Below are 20,133 nucleotides of genomic sequence, written 5' to 3' on the forward strand. Positions count from 1 at the left end.
CTAGAGCTAGAGGATTTTCGAAGAAGGCAGCCAAGGCAATTGCGAGGGCAAGGAGTTCTTCAACCATCAAGGTGTATCAGTCCAAGTGGGAGTTGTTCAGGGAGTGGTGTAGGACTAACGCGATTTCCTCTTCCAGTACCTCGCTTTCCCAAATAGCAGATTTTTTCTTGGACCTTAAAGTTAAGCATAACTTCTCGTCATCTACTATTAAAGGTTACAGGAGTATGTTGGCGACGGTTTTTCGACACAGGAACCTAGACCTTTCTAATAATAAAGATCTACAAGATTTGCTTAGGTCTTTTGATACGACCAAGAAGATTCAAACAGCTCCCCTTGCCTGGAATTTGGATGTTGTCCTTAAATTTCTCATGAGTGACAGATTTGAGCCTTTACACTCGGCTTCATTTAAGGACTTAACCTTGAAAACCCTTTTTCTGGTTACCCTTGCCACTGCGAAAAGAGTTAGTGAGGTACACGCTTTAAGCAGGAACATTGATTTTCGGAATGGGAAAGCCATTTGTTCTTTGCAACTGGGGTTTCTGGCCAAGAATGAAAACCCTTCTCGGCCATGGCCCAAATCCTTCGAGATTTCTAACCTTTCTGATTTGGCTGGCGGTGAATTGGAAAGGGTACTCTGTCCAGTTAGAGCGTTACGGCTTTATGTGGACAGGACTAAGAATCTGAGGGGTAACTCAGACGCTCTGTGGTGTGCAGTCCGGAAACCCTCGATGCCCATGTCTAAGAATGCCTTGTCTTTTTTCGTTAGATTGTTGATTCGAGAAGCTCATGCTCAGTGTGATGAGTCGGATCAGAGGCTTCTCAAAGTCAAGACACATGAAGTCAGAGCGGTAGCGACTTCAGTGGCCTTTAAACAGAACCGTTCTCTGCAAAGTCTGATGGATACAACATTTTGGAGAAGTAAGTCTGTTTTTGCATCCCATTATTTGAGAAATGTTCAGACTCGCTATGAGGACTTTTTTACGTTGGGTCCTTTTATAGCGGCAAATGCGATAGTAGGTGAATGATCTACCACTACGTTCCCTTTTTCCTTATACCCCTTTTCTATCTCTTGGAACTTGTTTGTTATGGTTGTGTGTGGAGATTGGTCGTCAGTCTTCCGCAATCTTTGATTTGGTTAGGTGGTCAATTTGTTCCTTGAGTGCACCCGGAACAAGGGTATTGGTTGAGGTTCTGTCATGTTATAGGTGGTTGTACCGTTTGACAGCTCCTAGAGATTTTCAGCCCGAGTGGATTACTGGATCTCTTAAGGATAGCGGACGAAATGAGGCAGAATATCATTGCTGTCAGCATCCTTATCAGGTGAGAACCGCTTAAGTTTATTGTATGTAACCCTTAAGTGAATTTTCTATATGTAGCTGTCTCTGACCCCCCACCAAGGGGTGTCAGTCAGCTCTTTTATATAACCAGCGGGTAAGTTTTATATTTAAAAATGATATTTTTATAATAAAATAAATTTTTGAATATACTTACCCGCTGGTTATATAAATTTAACACCCACCCTCCTCCCCTCTAGAGACTACCTATGGTATGGCTATGAGGCATGGAAGAACTGGAGATGGTGTGTGGTTCCACCTGTTCTACCGCTAGGGTGCGGTTGGTACACCTGCCGTATCTTCGATAGCGCGAGATTTGAATTTTCTGCCCTGGCGTCAGGGGACTTCAGCTCTTTTATATAACCAGCGGGTAAGTATATTCAAAAATTTATTTTATTATGAAAATATCATTTCGACTCTGAACCAGTTCGTGAAGCAGACTCCATTTAAAATGGAGACAGCGGCTTCCGTCACTCAAGCAGTACGCCCAGGAGACTTCATGGCATCTGTAGACTTGAGAGATGCTTATTTCCAAGTGCCAATCCATCGCATATCTCGGAAATTCCTAGGCTTCCTGGCTCACGGTCGAATCTTCGAGTTAAAAAGTCCTGTGCTTCGGCCTCTCGACCGCCCCACAGGTCTTTACGAAGATCTTCGAACTCATATCTTCGTGGGCGCACAAACATGGAATTCGTCTGCTAAAATATCTGGACGATTGGCTACTCCTGGCCTCGTCCAAGGAGCTAGCTCTGGATCATCTGAGAAGACTTCTGAGTCTTTGCAAGGATCTGGGGATCCTTGTAAACGCAGAGAAGTCTTGCTTAACTCCGACCCAAGTCTTGAACTATCTTGGTATGTCCATCAACACCCAGGCAGGGAGAGTGTTTCCGTCGGAAGACAGGCTTCGGAGACTGGATCAGTCCATCACCCATCTCTTGTCTCCACTACCACCTTCAGCCAAGTCGTGGCAGTGTCTTCTGGGCCATCTTGCCTCTCTGGAGAAACTAGTTCCAGGCGGGAGATCGAGAATCAGAAGTCTCCAATGGCATCTGAAGACCCATTGGTCTCAAAAGTCAGATTCCCCATTCTTGGCAGTGGAGGTCCCAAGTCTGGTGCTACAAGATCTTCATTGGTGGTCGACCAGAGAGAACACCCAAAAGGGCATTCCCCTCCAAAACCCGAGTCCGAAGTTAAAACTCTTTTTGGACGTGTCGCTACGGGGATGGGGTGCCCACCTAGGCCCCAAATTAGCATCAGGAGTTTGATCTCCGATAGAGAAGTCTCTCCATATAAATCACCTAGAATTATTAGCTGCCTGGAAAGGCCTAAAATTCTTTGTAGAAGATCTACACGGACGAGAGGTGGTTCTGATGAGTGACAACTCCACAGCCGTCTCGTACATCAACAAACAAGGGGGTACTCTGGCAAGAGACCTCTGTCTGTTAGCAGTCCAGATCTGCCAGTGGGCAGAAAGCCACAACATTTCGCTTTCAGCCAGGTTTATTCCGGGCCGGAGAAACATCGTGGCAGATCAGCTGAGCAGGCATCACCAAGTGCTGAGTGGAGAATGGTCTTTGGATCCTCGAGTAGCGAAGACAGTAATAGCTTTGTGGGGTTTACCCACAATAGATCTGTTCGCCACCTCTCTGAATGCGAAGCTTCCCCGGTACGGGTCCACAGTTCCAGACCATCAGGTAGCGATCCAGGACGCCCTCCAACACTCCTGGGACAACCGGGACGCTTATGCCTTCCCTCCCTTTTGCCTGCTCAGAAAGGTGATCAACAAAATCAGGATCTCTCAGGACTGCAAGCTAGCTCTTAATAGCTCCGGCTTGGCCAAGCAGAGAGTGGTACGCAGATCTCCTTTCCCTGCTGGTTCAAGTGCCAAGGTTTCTTGCCTCTAGAACCCCGTCTGTTGACGCAGCCACACAGTGGTATCCCCCACGGGAGAATCCACTTCCTGAAACTTCACGCCTAGAGGCTGTCCAGTCTCTCCTCAGAAGCAGAGGCTTTTCAGTAAAGGTGGCTGAACACGTGTCCAGGCACCTCCGACAATCTTCCACAAACCTCTACCAAGCAAAATGGAGAGTGTTTGCAGCTTGGTGTAGAGGCTGAGGCGTGTCTCCACTCGATCCCTCTCTTCCTTTAGTGGCAGACTTCCTAGTTTACCTCAGGGAGGAGAAACTCCTTTCAGTCTCGGCAATTAAGGGTTATCGTTCAGCCTTAAGCCTCATCTGCAGACTGAGAGGAGTTGACCTATCCACCTCAGAAGATATCACCTTGTTGATTCGAGGTTTTGAGAGATCTTGCCCCCCAGTGGAGATTAGACCACCACCTTGGGACGAGTCCCTGGTCTTACACTCCTTAAAGGGGCCTCCATATGAGCCCTTAGATAAGGCATCTGATTTCTTCCTCACCCTTAAGACCGTCTTCCTAGTAGCTCTGGCCTCGGCAAAAAGGGTTAGTGAACTTCACGGTCTATCCTACGAAGTCACCCATACTAGAGGATGGGGGGAAGTCTCTCTCAACTTTGTGCCAAGTTTTGTGGCCAAAACCCAGAATCCTTCATCTGCCGATGAGAGGTTTAGAGAATATCAGTTTTCCAGCCTCAATAGGGCAACTCAGGATACTGACCAATTGCTACTGTGCCCGGTCAGGGCGCTAAGGAAATACCTGAAGCCCACCAGACCTTTCAGACCACGCCTCCGTCATCTCTTCCTCAGTACCAACAAGGTTAAGAAGAGAATCTCTCGCAACACCATCTCCTTCTGGCTCAAGAAAGTTATTGCGAGAGCCATTCATGGAGACCCCGAGGCAGCTCAACCCAAAGCCCATCAAGTTAGGGGAGTAGCTGCCTCGCTGGCGTTTAAGAAGAATTTCTCAGTCTCCCAAGTCTTAAGAGCTGGAGACTGGAAGCGCCAATCTACATTCACCACTCACTATTTATCAGATGTGACACATAGGTCTCTAAACACCTTTTCTATAGGACCTATAGTGGCAGGTCAGCAGGTGCTGTAACTACCTTTACACCCTTTCAGGGGACAGTAGCCATTGATTGAGGATTCTGAGTTACACTAGGTTTTAGAAGAACATCCATCTATCTTCTGCTCTTTCTTCTTCCTCCCATCTGGGTAGCCTAGTCTGTGAACAGTTTCGGCTGGACTCATCAATGGAAATGAGGTATGAAACTCATCTGACTCCTATCACAGGGTATAAGTTATACTCGTAGTCACGAGGGTACCCCTTTTCAAGGTCAGGGGAACCCTTTGTATGAAAGGGTCCTGGTATTGCTCCTGACCCTCTTCATGCTGAAACTTTGGTTTCTACGTATTTACAAACCTTCAGTCATGCTGGATTTGGGGATCTACAAAGAAAGTTAATGGGAGATTGTTCATTAATAGAGTCTAGTCTGAAGACTATCTTCTCTAGGTATAGAGAACCCTTCGTCCACCCTGACCTCAAGACTAAGTCTCCTATAGTAAAGAATGAGGGTTTGTATTTAGTGTAGGAACAAATGACAAACTTATAACAGAGTTTGTATTTTTCCTAACATAAAAACCCGAATTCTTTACTCAAATCTTCCCTCCGTCACCGCCCCCTAATATAGTCCTAGCTAGAATCCGATTGAAGGTACTCAGTAGCTACCGGCCGGCAGTCCCCCACCCCCAACAGGGGGATACCTACCAGCCCGGTCGTTAACGACCTTGTTAAGGTTTTCTGCCGTATTTTCCAGCTCGCGCTAGAATATCTCCTATAGTAAAGAATTCGGGTTTGTATGTTAGGAAAAATACAAACTCTGTTATAAGTTTGTCATATTTGCAATAATGTTATTTACCATAATTATTGTTGATCATCTGGAGTTGATCAGTTTCTGTTTTCGTTATTGGTACCCAAAAGTTGGAATCGTAATCTGTGTTTATGGTTTTGGGTCATGACATTTTTCAAGTTTTATGATTTACACACAAAGAATATCATAAGGCATTGACAGAATCATTGAAGCACAAGTATTCTTTTTATAAAAAGCCTTTGTTCTTGCTCAAATGAAAATTGTCTTCCTTTACATAAGTGAAGCTGGAATACGGCAGTTAATAATTTTCATCGGCGAGGACTGATTCCAATAATTACATTAATGTTTTTTCACGTACTAATTATTGTTAGAGATCATGATGATTGGTTCAGTTTCTGTTCTTGTTATTAGTACCCAGAAGTCATAACATTTTCCAAATCTTATAATGTACCCATGAAGGATAGCTTAAAATAATGACAGAAGCACTGAAGCACAAATAGTCTTTTTAAAAATGTCTTTGTTCCTGCACAAATACAAACCATGGTCCTTTATATAGGAGAATGATAACAGTGAAGCTGAAATACTGCAGTTGAAAATTTTCACGAGTGAGGACGGACGTTCTCTCTGACTAGAATTTTTGGTAGTTCTACTAACTTGTCTTTTTCTCTTTTGCAACTTCTAGTATGACTTCAAGTGTATTTAAGAATGCATGCAAAGATGTCAAAGTGCTTAGGGGTGTCGCCTGAGCCCTGCGGTACCTTCATGAGCCCAGGGGGAAATGTATCCTCATCAGTTATGCCCAGCGTGCAGAGAACACTTCTGCAGCCAGACCTCCCCTTGCAATGAGTGTTGGGAGTGGTCGCCCTCCCAGTGGGAATAGTATGGCAGGAGGAGGAAGTAGTAGTCTAAGAAGGATTCTTCACCCTCAGGATCAAGAATCATTTTGTATCAAGCTGTTTCCTTTCTACAGTCACAGGCCACCTTCACCTCAGGTCAGGCTAGAGTAATATATCAGCCACCATAGACCCATAAGCAAGTTCAGAGGGGCAACTCTCGATCTCAGGCGTTGATTCATAAGAAGGGATTGAACCAGCCCTTTTTAGGCCAAGGACATACTAGGGGCAGAGGAAATTGTCAAGAATGCCGACCCTGTTAGAGGTGGTATTCCTTACACTTTACCATCAGTGTGAGGATGCCTGGAGTCCAGTTGGAAGAGGTGGTGGTATCTCTGGTCTGAAAGATGAATGGTGGTACCTCCTCAGCTCTCCCCCTCCCCTGATTCCACCACTAGCAGTGACATCATCATCCTGTCATTAGGGATCAGCAAAGGAACTAGCCCTTCAGGCAAAAGTCCAGGCTATGCTGGAGAGGAGCACTCTCCAAAAGTTCGGCGACAGCTCCCCAGGCTTTTTCAGTCGATTCTTTCTTGTAGAGAAGGCATCTGAGGGCTGGAGACCAGTCTTCAGCTTTAAATGAGTTTGTTCGACAGACTCCATTCAAGATGTAGACCACAGCCACGGTCATGCAAGCGTTCAGGCCTTTGGATACTTACATCCATATCCCGATCCATCCATCCTCCAGGAAGTACCTATGTGTAGTAGTAACTGACAGAGTATTCCAGTTCGGGCTACTTTGCTTTGGCCTTTCAATATCTCCTCGAGTCTTTACAAGAGTCTTCACTCTAGTTTCGGCATGGGCATGCAACAACGACATTCGGCTTCTCTGACTCCAAAACGATTTGCTAATCCTGGTAGACTCTGAGGAAACCCATCTCCTCCTCTGAAATATGCCCCTTTTGTTTTGCCACAATCTAAGGATCGTGGTGAATCCGAAAAAGTCTGTGGTAGTGCCATTGCAAAGACTCGCATACCTTGGGATGGACATAGACACTGTCTTTGGAAGGATTAATCCGTCTTGGGACAGGATATCCCGACTAAGAAAGTTAGCTCTCCCATTCCTTCTACAGTTCCATCTGTCAGCGCATCAGTGACAGAAGTTACTGGGGCAACTGACATCCATGGAGCGCCTAGTACCAATGAGCTATATGGTCTCTCTTTCGACATCTTCCATTCAAAGCAGTGGAGGAAGGCCTCATTCTCCTTTGTTCCTGGGTTGTTGCCAAAACCCAGAATCCTTTAATCCCTGATTCCAGGTTTTTATCCTTTCAGGGCATGAACTTTAGATAGGTAACCGATGATCCTGATCAGTTGTTATTGTATTGCGTCCTGTGAGAGCACTGATTGCGCTGTCTCAAGCATACATGCACTGTTAGACCTTATCTGCAACTGCAACGTCTTTTTGTCAGTACAGGGAGGAGGAAGAAAAAAGTAATGAGGAACATGATTTCTTTCTGGCTAAGGGAGGTCATTGCACAGATTCTTTAACCATCCTCCTCTCTTCCTGAGGTAGTAGAACACGAGTAAGAGTGCATAATGTCAGAAGTGTAAGCAGTTCCTTGAGGTTAAAAAAGATTTTTTGACGCAGGTTCTACAAGCAGGTGTATGGGAATATTAAACGACGTTCACTGCTCATTATCTGCAGGATTTACCTTCAGATCCCTAGCCACTTTTTCTTTAGGTCCTGTTGTAGCTGAATAATAGGTGGTATAGCTACCTTGGCTTCTCTTACAGGACCATTAAAGTCGAATCGAGGGCAGAGGTTATATGCGAGTCTGGGATGAAAGTGAAGAAAACTTTTTTTATCTTTTACTTCCCCTCTCTTGGGGAATAGCTTCAAAAGACCTCGCTAGGTGGACTTGATCTCATTGAAGGTAAGCCACACGATCAGTGTGGCTGTTCTGTACTGAGATACAAAGAGTCCTTTCCCCACATTCCTTATGAAGGGGAGTGTGACATAACCAGGCAACCCCATAATCATATATGTGTGCCATCCCATATTTATGCAAGGTGCATGACTCAGAACAACCCTTGAAGCCTGGGCTGTGGATCAGCTGGTGTTACTAAGACATAAAGAAGGAAGGTTTGTATTTCTGTAGGAATAAATGACAAATTTGAAAGTAATTCATTTTTTCCTAACTATACAAACTTGAGGCCTTTACTCTAACTGTACTTTCCTGCCATTACTAACTACCAAGAAAATCCCAGCTGCTATCGAAGTGGTTTGTTAGGGAACCAGCTGGATGATGGTAACTACCGGCCAGTTATTGATATCTCGTTATGATTTTAGACTGCCTTATTCCAGCTTTGCTGATATCATTATCCTATGTAAAAGACCCAGGTTTGTATAGTTAGTGAATATCCAAATTGCTTTCAAATTCGTCATATTTCAAAATTGGTGAATATAATTCATTTCTAGAAATTTATACTTAGTGTTTCTTTGATTTCATTGACATTTTTTGTCTGAATTCTGTCTCTTACAGGTACAAAGTGAAGGTTCATCATAAGTTCAAATTGTATCAGCTTGTATTTGAGACTTTGTTCCTTATAATGGAAGTGCCAACAAATTCATTTTCAACAGAAAGAGATGACTGCTCAGATGAATTTCTTTACAGACGGTATGGTTCTTTGAGGCCATGGGATTAGGAGCCATTTGTGTGTGCTTGCTAGTTGTGATGATATGGGTGTGATTCATTTGTGCTTAAGATTTATTAATATCATATGGCATTGTTTCCTCTGCATGCTCATTTCCTTTTGAGTGTGTGTACTGGACACATTACAGTACTGTACATCAATTTAAATTTGACATGGGATGTCATCTTTAGTTGTCTCTGTAATAGTACTGTGTTCTTATGCAACAGTGCTTTGTATATTTGTAAAGGGCTTAAAATATTTTTGTGTGGTCTGTTCACAATACTGTATATACTGACTTACTTGTAAGTATTAATCTTTATTTGTTCTAAAATGAATACAAACCATTATCCTTTAATAGTAGTATGATTTCAGTGAAGTCCTTTAATAGTAGTAGATTTCAGTGAAACTTGAAACATCCGATAAAACTTTTAACAAGGGGTCAGTAGTAGCTGGAGGGTGGTGGGTAAGCCCTGACCACGCAACAGGACACTGAGCTGCCGCTTTGGTCTTGATTGCCGAACAGTATGGATGTACTTTTCTGTGTCCTCATGCCTAGCTGTTTTGATATTTTGCATTAATAAATGTGCTGACAGATGGTTTTTTTTAAGGGATACTAAGGAAGAAGACAAGGATATATAGTGGTACCATATTGGAAACATCCCTGCCTTGCAAACTGTTCAACAAGAGTTTCAGCCCCACTCAAGCTCAATAATTTCTGGTAGTGTTTGCAACCTCACAGTCCTTATTAGCTTTGGATGTGGGGTTTGTGGGAGGCAGTAGGTTTACCTGCTGAGTCATTGGCAGCTGGCCATCCCTGATTTTAGCTTGATAGAGAGGGGCTTGAGCGTTGATCATATGTATATATGGCTAGTCTTTAGGGCATTGTTCTGTCCCTTGCTTCTGCCACTTATAACCTTTAAACCTTTGAGCTGTAGAGGAAATGGTTGAAGTGGAATATTGGAATGACAGAGCTAAAGATTAGTAGCAGAGAGTGACCTGACGAAGTAAACATTATAGTGGAAGATGGTAACTGCTAAAAGAGAACAGTGAGTTTAATTAGTTGGGATTACTAATAAGAGAAGAGGGAGGTATTGTAAAAGCAGTGAGAAGGAGAGTGAAAGAAGCATTGCAAAAAATGGAGGGAAGTAACTGGAGTTGCTTCAGTAAAAAATACCCCATTAAGACTAAATGGAGATCAGTAAGACAGTTATCAGACCCTTCAGGTTATATGGAGCAGAAAATTGGGCACTTGAAAGAAAAAAGGCAGTCTGTTGGAAAGAACCGAAATAAGAATGGCGAGATTGGTTGCTGGAATATTACTACTGGAAGAGAGGAAGAGTCAAGATATAAGAAGAGTGTGTGGTATACAGTATGTAATTTGAAAGATACTAAAGACCATGTAATAAGAATGGAGGATGTGAAAGCAATTAAGAAAGCTTAGAACATGCTAATGACAGGAAGGAATTGTTGAGCATCAGAAAATGGAGGGAAGTAACTGGAACTGCTTCAGTAAAAAATATCCCATTAAGACTAAATGGATATCAGTAAGACAGTTATCGGACCCTTCAGGTTATATGGAGCAGAAAATTGGGCACTTGAAAGAAAAAAGGCAGTCTGTTGGAAAGAACCAAAATAAGAATGGCGAGATTGGTTGCTGGAATATCACTACTGGAAGGGAGGAAGAGTCAAGATATAAGAAGAGTGTGTGGTATATGTAATTTGAAAGATACTAAAGACCATGTAATAAGAATAGAGGATGTAGAAGCAATTAAGAAAGCTAAAAACATGCTAGTGACAGGAAGGAAGTGTTGAGCATCAGAGATCAGATGGATGGATGTGGTGAGGAGGGATATGGGTGAAGTGGGACAGGAGGAAGTTGTAACGAATAGAAATCGGTGGCATAAGTTGATGTGAGTGGCTGACCCTGCTATACAGTGGGACTAAAAAGGTTGAGAATAGCAGAACCTTAGTTGTGTTACAGTTTTCTGTGTATACCACCCAGAATCCACATACTTGTTCTTGTTGGGCAGCATGTCTGGTAGCTGTTCATTCATATGGTAGTGTGGCCTTATGATGATGACGATGTGAATCTAAGAAAAATGGCATTAATTAGACATCTCTGTGCTCCGTCAGAGGAAGGAGGTTTTTCTGAGAGCCAACGAGTGTTAGTGGGAAGGATGCCTCGATTCTCCCTCTTCTCTGCAGGGTCTTCCTGAACCTGGAAAGGCACTGAGGGCATATATATCCTGGTTCAGTAGTGCTATCTCTTTTAAAGAGTCTTCTGTGGTCTCTCTTCTCTTGAGAGCATCGTCATTGGCCTGCACGGTCCTGTAGAAGACGAAGTTAAGGGGTGTGACTCGCCCCCATTAGACCAATGTTATTTTGTAGTTACTTGAAGCTCCTACTTTTTTGTCTCAATCAGTTTTTTTTCATTTAAAAACTATTTGAAAGAGATTTTTATGCTTTTAAAGTTGTATGTTAAAAATTTTTTTTGTATTTTAATTTTTTTTGTATTTCTGTATTTTATCAATGTATAGAAGTCCCTTTCTAAGGTGACTATTTTTCAAGTGGAAGTTTTTCATTTTTTCAAAAAGTAACTGTCCAGATTGTAGGCCATAAAATTCCTTATCTTTTTATATTTGAATAACAAAAATTTATCAATATTAAGAAATGAAGTAGCATTTGTTCTCTGAAAATTTCACACTTTGGGAAAACGTGCTTCAAAGTTTTTTTTAGAGATTGGTTGAATATACTTCAGTATGCATAAGTATGAGCTTTTAGTGGTAACTTTCCTCAACGCTGAGGATTATAAGGACATACTCATAATTTTCAGGGTTATTTACTAAGTAGTGGTGAGCCTTTTCTCTTCAATCCAGAAATATGTATTTGTTCCATAACTGGAATAAAAACCTACGCTTTTTATTAGGGGTTATTACTTTTAGCGAAGCTAAAAAAAAACGACCCATTAAAATTTTGGGAGGGTCAACTACCCATTCTACTAGTTAGCGGGGGTTGGGGGGATAGCTTGCTACTCTTCCGCTCACACACCAGTGATTTAGCTCACTTTGCTTTTGGCTCGGATGGTGTGCGGTCGTTGCCGTTCTTCATCCTTCGCCTATTTGGACTGCCATTTAATGCTTTTGTTTGTGCTCTTTCATTAGTGTGTGTGTGTGTTGACTTCTGCGACTCTGCGTACTTGCCCTGGACTCGAAGGTCAGCCCTGGGGAACCTTCATGTCAGCCTTGGACACTGATCGCCACACCCTTTGTCCCGCTGCAGAGGTCGATGGTGTGATAGTGGTAACAGGTGTAGTGAGTGTTGGGAGTGGTCTGCCTCCCAGTGGGAAATGTTTGGGCGACAGCGGAAGAAGTCTAAGCGGGACATTTCTCCTTTGAAGGTTTCTTCGAAAGGGTGAAAACCCAAGACCTCTTCTTCCGCTCCCCGACCTTCCTTCAAAGCTCCTGCTCGTTCTGCCTCTTCCGGGAGACTGTCGAGTAGTAGAGTAGACCCTTTAATTTAAGGCCAACCACGGTCCTCGAGAGACGGTGTTACTTTCCCTAGTGAAGCAGCCCATCTCTCCCCCGGGTGAGGCCTTGTTTCTGTCTCCTTTTGTATAGGTGTGGTCGTCCTTGGGGCTTCCGGGTCTGCCCTCCAAGGACTCCTTGCTGCTCCTGGTCCGTATCATCTGTGGTGCTAGTGCAAAGCTGTCGTCGACTTCGGAGGTAGATCCTCTGACGTATGTCGATGTGGTAGTGTTTGAGGAGTCTTCTGTGGCCACTGCCAGTGCCCCTGCACCTTCAGACTCTCCTACTGTTGCTGCTGACTCTGTTCCCCCGTTCCAGCTCGTCCTTCGAGGGGGAAACTTAGTCTTTCTTCGGTCTCTCCTGCAAGTGTTTCTCCTCCTCGGGGAGTTCATTCATAGAGACTCCTCTGCGGAGGACTGCTGATACTAAAGGTCAGCTTGCTGATCCATCGGCCCCCAAAGGGTGTCTTTGACTTCGGTCCTGGACTCTTCTGTGGATTGTTCACGATCCCCGTCGGTGGTTTTTTGCCCTTCCAAAGGGCACATCCCGGTTCCAGAACAACCTTCACACCGACATGCTGACCTGCCTTCACCGTTGATGTCACCGATTTATCTTCTGCCTGTTCGTGCTGCACCTCCTAAGTGTTTAGCTTTGTGCCAGCGCCCTCCAGTGAACCAGTGCTCACCAGCATCTCGTCAGTGCCCTCCAGCACATCAACGCTCTCTAGAGTGTCATTGCTCACCAGCGCGTCAGCTCTTTCCAGCGTTTCAGCGCCCTTTGGTGCCTCAGCACTCGCCTACTCGCCAGCGATTTTTAATGCCCCAGTGATCTACTGTTTGCCGGCGCTCTCCAGTGCGCCAGCGCACCTTCACTCGTCAGTACTCCCTGTGAAGCTGTGTTCTCCTATGCGAGAGCGCGCTCATGCGCAGCACCGTTCTCCTGCGCGCCCGCGGTCTCCAACTCGCAAGCGCTCTTTTGCCCATCGGTGCTCTCCTAAGCGCCAGCGCTTTCCTGTGCGTCACCGCTCGCCTGCGCACCAGCGCTCTCCTGAGCTTCAACACTCTTTGGCTCGCCAGCACTCTCCAGCTTGTCAGCGCTCTCCTGCGCAGCATCGTACTGCGCGTCATTACTTTCCTGCGCGTGAGCGCTCATCGGCTCGCCAGCGTTCTCGTGCGCAATTGCGCAAACCATCAGAACAGGTTCTACAGGCTTTAAAATACAAGGAACGTCACAATAAAGACTGTGATAGGACTCCATCGCCTCACTCCCTTCCCCACAAACGCATTATTGCGCAACCACCGAGAAAAGGGAAATGCTCCACAGAAGGGTTCATGATCAAGAAGTTTCATCCTATAAAGGCAGACCCACCACCAATATTGGTTGAGACTCCTCACAGGGAACTAACAGTCCCTTTCCTTTTAGGGGATCTGACAGTGCTTTTGTCAGCAAACAGCCCTGGTTCGGTATCATGGTCAGAGCTGTAGTGCAAGCCTTCGGGCCTGTCATGTCTTTATGCTCGTTGCTGATCTCCGTTCCAATGGCACCAGCAGACCTACCACGAGGAACCTTGGCTTCTTCTCCCCTGAAGAGGAAAAGAGGAATCTCAGATGCGATCGCATCCCCTAGGGTGAGGTCAACTCCTGTTAGGCCTTCAAGGCCCGTCCTTCCTGTCTCTCCCGCTGGACACTCTCCTAACTCACCTCTGCTGAGGGAGTCGCGTGAGGCTCAAACTTCTTCCCTTACACCTTCGGAGGAAATTTCTCCTTGCACGGCGAGTTCTTCACCATCGATAGAAGTCAGGAGGGACAACCCCATCCGGCCTTCGATGCTCGAGTTGTACCTCCTTCCTTGGAAGGAATCTAAGGACTCCAAGACTCTCCTAAAGTCCTCTTCAAGGACCTCCAAGCCTACAGGAGCCACTAGTCACTCTGGGGATGCTTGCGACCCTCCCCGAGAGGAGCTCTCTGGGGTGGAAGAAGGAGACTTCGCTGCTAGTCCCACTTTCGAGGGGGAGCAGAAAGAGTCAAAACATGCATTCTGGCTGGTTCTGACTCTTTTTAGGGTTCTTAATGGGTTTTTTGACCCGGAGATACCCTCACGAGAAGGCAAAGACACAGTCTTAGACCGTGTCTTCGGCATTCAGAAGCCCTCCAAGATCAGTGCAGCTTTGCCCTAGCCTCAAGGGCTAAAGAGTGCCCGGGCTATGATCGCCCAGCAGCTCTCCGAGATCTCCTCCTCCCAACGTTCTGGCTCTACCGCCAAGCTTTTCCCACCTCCTCGTGTCCAGCAGAGGAGGTATTTTGAGGTCTTGGATGAACCACGTCCAGCTCTTTCTATACATCACTTTCCAGAAAAGCTCACCAAGGGAGTCTCTCTAGAGAGGCTCTCCAGCCGTCAGGTCTCGTTCTCGGCATCAGAGATCTTCAACCAGGAGGTCACGAAGTATGCCATGCCGGCTACTTCATGGCTTGATCTGTGGTTGGGGACTCTGGGAATCCTGGTTCGAACCGAGGATTTCTCCAAGGAACACATCAGTGAAGCGATGGAAACTTTCCTCCCCTCGGGCACACACACCATCAAGTCTCGAACTTATGACAAACACCATCCTGAAACATCGAGATGCGGTGTGTGAGAGATTCCACCAGCAGGTCCCAAATGTCTAGATCGCCAGGTTCAGGAACTCTCTGTTTGAGCAGAAGGACATGGAACACGCTGGTGAGAGATGTAGGAAGTCCCACCAGGGCTTCCTCCTCCATAGGGTTTTGACATCCAAGCCCTATAAACCACCAGCTCCTCAGCAGTCCCGTCCAATGAAGATCATGACGAACAAGACAGCAGCGAAGACAACAATGTCTAAAAAGCCCTTTCCTACCAACGATGGGAAAGGCACCAAGTCCTCCAGGGGAGGAAAATTTCCTAGAGAGAGTGTCCGAGACTGCAAACGCTAGGAAAGGCATTCCTCTCGCTTCTCCACCAGTGGGGGGATGCCTACAAAGTTGCTGTGACAGGTGGAAGCAACTCGGGGCCGAGCCCTAGACAATCTCCGCGATTTGTTCAGGGTATCGCGTCCCGTTTACAACATCTCTCCCTCCCCTGATCAGGAATCCAGTATCAATAGACTCCTTTGCAATGGGAGCAGCAAAGGGGCTAGCCCTCTGGGCAGAAGTCAAGACCCTGTTGAAGAAGGGTGCTCTCCAAGAGGTCCTTGACGAGTCTCCAGACTTCTTCAGTCGATTCTTTCTTGTGCAAAAGGCGTCTGGAGGCTGGAGTCTCAACATCGACCACTCAGCTCTGAACAAGTTTGTCAAGCAAACTCCGTTCAGCATGGAGACGGCAGACACAGTCAGACAAGCGGTAAGACCACGGGGCTGCATGTGCACACTGGTCCTTAAGGACACATACTTCCAGATACCAATGCATGTCTTCAAGTTAGTACTTAATGTTCAGCCTAGGCATCAGGAAATACCAGTTCAAGTTGCTGTGCTTCGGTCTTTCCACAGCGCCTCAAGTCTTCACCAGAGTGTTCACCCTAGTATCATCTTGGGCGCACAGGATTGGCATCCGTCTCCTCCGTTATCTGGACGACTGGTTAATCCTAGCGGACTCGGTGGTAACCCTTTTTTAATACCGAGACCAACTTTTGAGGTTTTACCAAGATCTGGGGATCATGGTAAACCTCGAGAAGTCTGCCCTGCTGCCTACGCAGAGACTGGTATACCTAAGCATGATAATAGATACCAATATCCACAAAGCCTTCCCATCAGACGATAGGATAATAAGGCTGAGAAAGGTTGCAAGACCTTTTACTGAGACGAGAAGAACTTCCAGCCCAGATGTGGCTATGTGTTCTCAGACAATTTCTATCTCTGGCCCGTCTAGTTCTCAATGGTTGTCTGAGGATTCGATCTCTCTCTGGCAAGATGCATTCCAATAACGGTGGGACAACATCGACGTTTACGCCTTTCCCCCGTTCTGTCTGATGAGGAAGGTACTCAACAAGGCCAGAACATTGGTCAACCTCTCAATGACTCTCATAGCTCCGCTAATGTGCAGAATGTTTTCAGGACATTCTGCACCTCCTGATGAAGTCTCCAAGAGAGCTCCCTCCGCGACACGATCTACTCAAATAACCACATGCCAACATCTTCCACACAGCCATAGCTTCGCTACGACTTCACGCCTGGAGACTATCTAGCATCTCCTCACTCAGAGAGGATTTTTGCATCAAGTTGGCGTGCAGGATGTCTGGATACCTGCGGAAATCATCAGCAGCAGTCTGCCAGGCAAAGTTGAAGGTCTTCTGTGGTTGGTGTTGTGGAAAGGTTATCTCTCCTCGATGCCACTATTCCAGCAACAGCAGTCTCGGGGTTAAAGGCTATTGCTCAGCCTTAAGCCTAGCCCTTAGACTTAAAGGAATGGATATTTCCTCATCACTAGAACTTTCCTTACTCATACAGAGTTGTACCTGTCCTCAGTCTGAAGTGAGACCTCCCCCATGGAATGTGGTTAGAGTTTTCTTGTCTCTACAGAGACTTCCCTATTCTGAACCATCATGCCAGGCAACAGATCGCCACCTCACTTGAAAGACTGTGTTCCTACTAGCTTAGCTTCGACTAAGTGAGTTGAACTTCATGGTCTCTCACATGACATCGCCCATTCAAGGGGATGGGGAGAGGTAACGTTTGGCTTCGTCCCTGAGTTTGTAGCCAAGACTCGGAAACCGGGTGTAGCAGATCCCCGATTTGAATCCTTTCGGATTTCTCCGCTCTGTAACTGATGACTCTGATCATCTCTTACTCTGCCCAGTGAGGAGTTTAAGGCTGTACCTCAAAAGAACAGTCGCAGCCCATCCCCTTGTGTCTGCACTTTTCGTCAGCACAGGGAGGAACAAGAGGAGTGTCACTAAGAATACCATCTCTGTCTGGATTTGCAAGGTCATGACCATGCCCTGAATCCGGACCCTCCTCCTTCACGTTGCCCCAGAGCCCACGATGTCAAGGGCGTAGCTACGTCCCTGGCCTTCAAAAGAAACTTCTAGGTGACGCAGGTTCTACAGGCTGGGGCGTAGAAATGTCAAAACATGTTCACAGCCCACTACCTGCAAGACGTGAGCCACGGGAGGCTCGATATGGTCTCTATCGGCCTCTGGTGGCTGCACAACAGTTTGTATAATACCTCAAGCTCCTTGATTGGACAAGTAGCAGAAGGTTGAGGGCACTGTTACCCGGTTTTAGTCTTCATGAATGAAAAGGTTTGACAGGCTCTTATTCTATTCTTCATCCTCCTCTCTCTTGGGGAAAGCATCATCCTAGGTTTTTTCCATAAGCTGACCTTAAACTACTGCAGGTAAACCATGCTCCCTTGTGTTCCTAGTACTGAGCTAATACTGTTGTGTCCCCATACCCTGGCGAGGTGGTATTGGGAAAGTCCTGGTTATAAGAGTTTTCCTACAAAAACTGGGAATAACTTTTACTTGGACAGTCACACTTCTAAACATCTCAACACACAGCTTGCGTAGGGCGCGGACCTTGTGTAGCAAAGTTTAGCGAGGTGCAAGACTCATTATTGGTACAAACCTATTCAAAATAGGGAGCCCCTGGGTAAAGCCAAAAGCTAGTTTGGCAGGGACTTCCACCCTCCTAATGAGTGAGTCACCCCTAATAAATAGCGTAGGTTTGTATTTCAGTTACGGAACAAATGACAATTTCGTAGATAATTTGTATTTTTCCTAACGATACAAAACTTTAGCTATTTATACAAACTTACCCGCCAACCCTATCCCCTTTGAAGTCCTACCTCCAAGCAAAGTGAGCTAAATCACTGGTGTGTGAGCAGGAGCTGTAGCAAGCTATCCCCCCAACCCCCAGTAACTAGTGAAATGGGTAGTTAACCCTCGCAAAATTTTAATGGCTCATCCTTGAAGCTTTGCTAAAAGTAATAACCCCTAATAAATTGCTAAAGGTTTGTATCGATAGGAAAAATACAAATTATCTCGGAATTTGTCTGTTACATAATGATATTCTCTTCTTAAGGGAATCCTAGAAAATTGTTGTACTGTATATTGGATACTAGCATATATTTCTTTTTCTCAAATTCTTGAAGAAACTGTCTATATAGTTACTCTGGTCAGAAAAGAGTGACGCAAGGGGCTTGATGGGTATGTGTAAATACTGTATAAAAGAAGAAATTTTAGCAACAAAATAAATTTTCTTTAAAAAAAAAAATATTTGAAACATGAAATATAGATATTCTAGCCAAAAATGTAATAATCTGAATTTCCATAATTCCAAGCAGAGATTGTGGGTCGTGCCCCTTATGAATTTCCTTCTTCTCTACCTCATATTTTTTAGAATCTTCTTGCTGCAACTTCTAGAGAGAGAGAGAGAGAGAGAAGAAAAATAGTAGAAATCATTAGGTAGTCTAAGAAGACCGATTGTTAGGAGTCAAGTATGCATGACTTTGGGGACAGAGTAATGACAAGAACCAATCCTTCAGGTTAAGCATGTAGATACTTATTACAAGTGTTCATGCACCTATTACCGGTGCCCAGTATTGTACCATGGGGAGTGATTGCCAAAAATTGTTACAGCAGGAAAAAATACTCATTATTAGGGTCAAACAGGTAATTAAATTTACCTCTCTGACTTCAGGCATTATTTACTCTTCCAATATATATATATATATATATATATATATATATATATATATATATATATATATATATATATATATATATATATATATATGTATATTATATATATATATTATATATATATATTATATATATTATACATATTATATATAAATTATATATATATATATATATATATATATATATATATGTATATATTATATATAAATTATATATATATATATACAGTGGAACCTCTACATCCGAACGTATCTACATCCGAATTTTCCAACATCCGAAGTAAAATTCGAGCACATTTTTGACTCTACACCCGAATTTTATTTCGACACACGAAGTAAACATTACGCCATTGAGTGTCGAGTGCTCAGTTCTCTGTTCTTGTGTGTATCATGTGGTTGTCCTCTGTTTGGTCTGTTATTAACAGTGCTTATTTTCTTCCTTTTCTCACATTTCCTTTGTGATTTTACCTATAATCATGGTGCCTAAGAAGCTAAGTTTCAGTACAGGAAGAAGGCAATTCTTTCATTAGAATTAAAGCAAGAAATTATAGAAAAACATGAGAGCAGTGTGCATGTGAGTGATACTGTATGGCTAAACAATATGGCCGGAATAGGCCTATGATCTCGAGGATCATCAAGCTGAAAGCAGCCATTAAAGCAAATAACCATCGAAGGGGATCACCATTATTACAAGACATCGTAGCAATACCCTGGAAGAGATAGAGCTCCTTTTATTGATAGGGATAAAGGACAAAGAGATTGTTGGCAACGATCATTTGTGAGAAGGGCCAGCGTGATGAATAGAAAGAAAGAAAAAAGTGAAGCAAAGAAAACCAAGATAGCGTTAACAAGCTCTTTTAAATAAGACTTCTCTCTTTTTCTGTTTCTCTCTAAACATAGCATTAACATGTTCTTTAAATAAAATCTCTCTCTCTCTCTCTCTCTCTCTCTCTCTCTCTCTCTCTCTCTCTCTCTCTCTTCTTCGCTGTTGTAGTGTTAGATACGTCTACGTCTATTATTTTTTTTCCGAGAGAGAGAGAGAGAGAGAGAGAGAGAGAGAGAGAGAGAGAGAGAGAGAGATTAAACAAAAATGTGTTTAGAGTACATATGATTTTTAACTGCGTCAACGAGTTGAAAAACAATTAAATGAAATTAAGAAAGTAATAACAGCTAATCTGAATTCCTTTATTAACTAAAACAAATATTGATTCAAACACACTCGTGTGCGTATGCACAAACACACACACACAGGTGCAAGAATTTTGCTACGCAGTAAGAGAGCCGGTCAGGGAGGAGGTAGAGATGGT

General features: G+C 44.4%; 1 protein-coding gene across 5 annotated transcripts in view; it reads left to right on the forward strand.

Moving 5' to 3' along the window:
• Positions 1-20,133, forward strand: part of LOC137651484 (NAD kinase-like) — a 548,585-nt gene that overhangs the window by 318,944 nt on the left and 209,508 nt on the right. Inside the window, exon 2 of one of the 5 annotated variants that reach the window (XM_068384717.1) lies at positions 8,501-8,635. The exons of the other annotated variants lie outside the window; for them this stretch is intronic. Within the exon in view, the coding sequence (XP_068240818.1) occupies positions 8,501-8,635 (135 nt within the window). The remainder of the gene's footprint in view (positions 1-8,500; positions 8,636-20,133) is intronic. 5 annotated transcript variants of the gene reach the window in all.

This window comes from Palaemon carinicauda, chromosome 1 (genome assembly GCF_036898095.1).
Source record: "Palaemon carinicauda isolate YSFRI2023 chromosome 1, ASM3689809v2, whole genome shotgun sequence".
NCBI classification, from domain to species: Eukaryota; Metazoa; Arthropoda; class Malacostraca; order Decapoda; family Palaemonidae; genus Palaemon; species Palaemon carinicauda.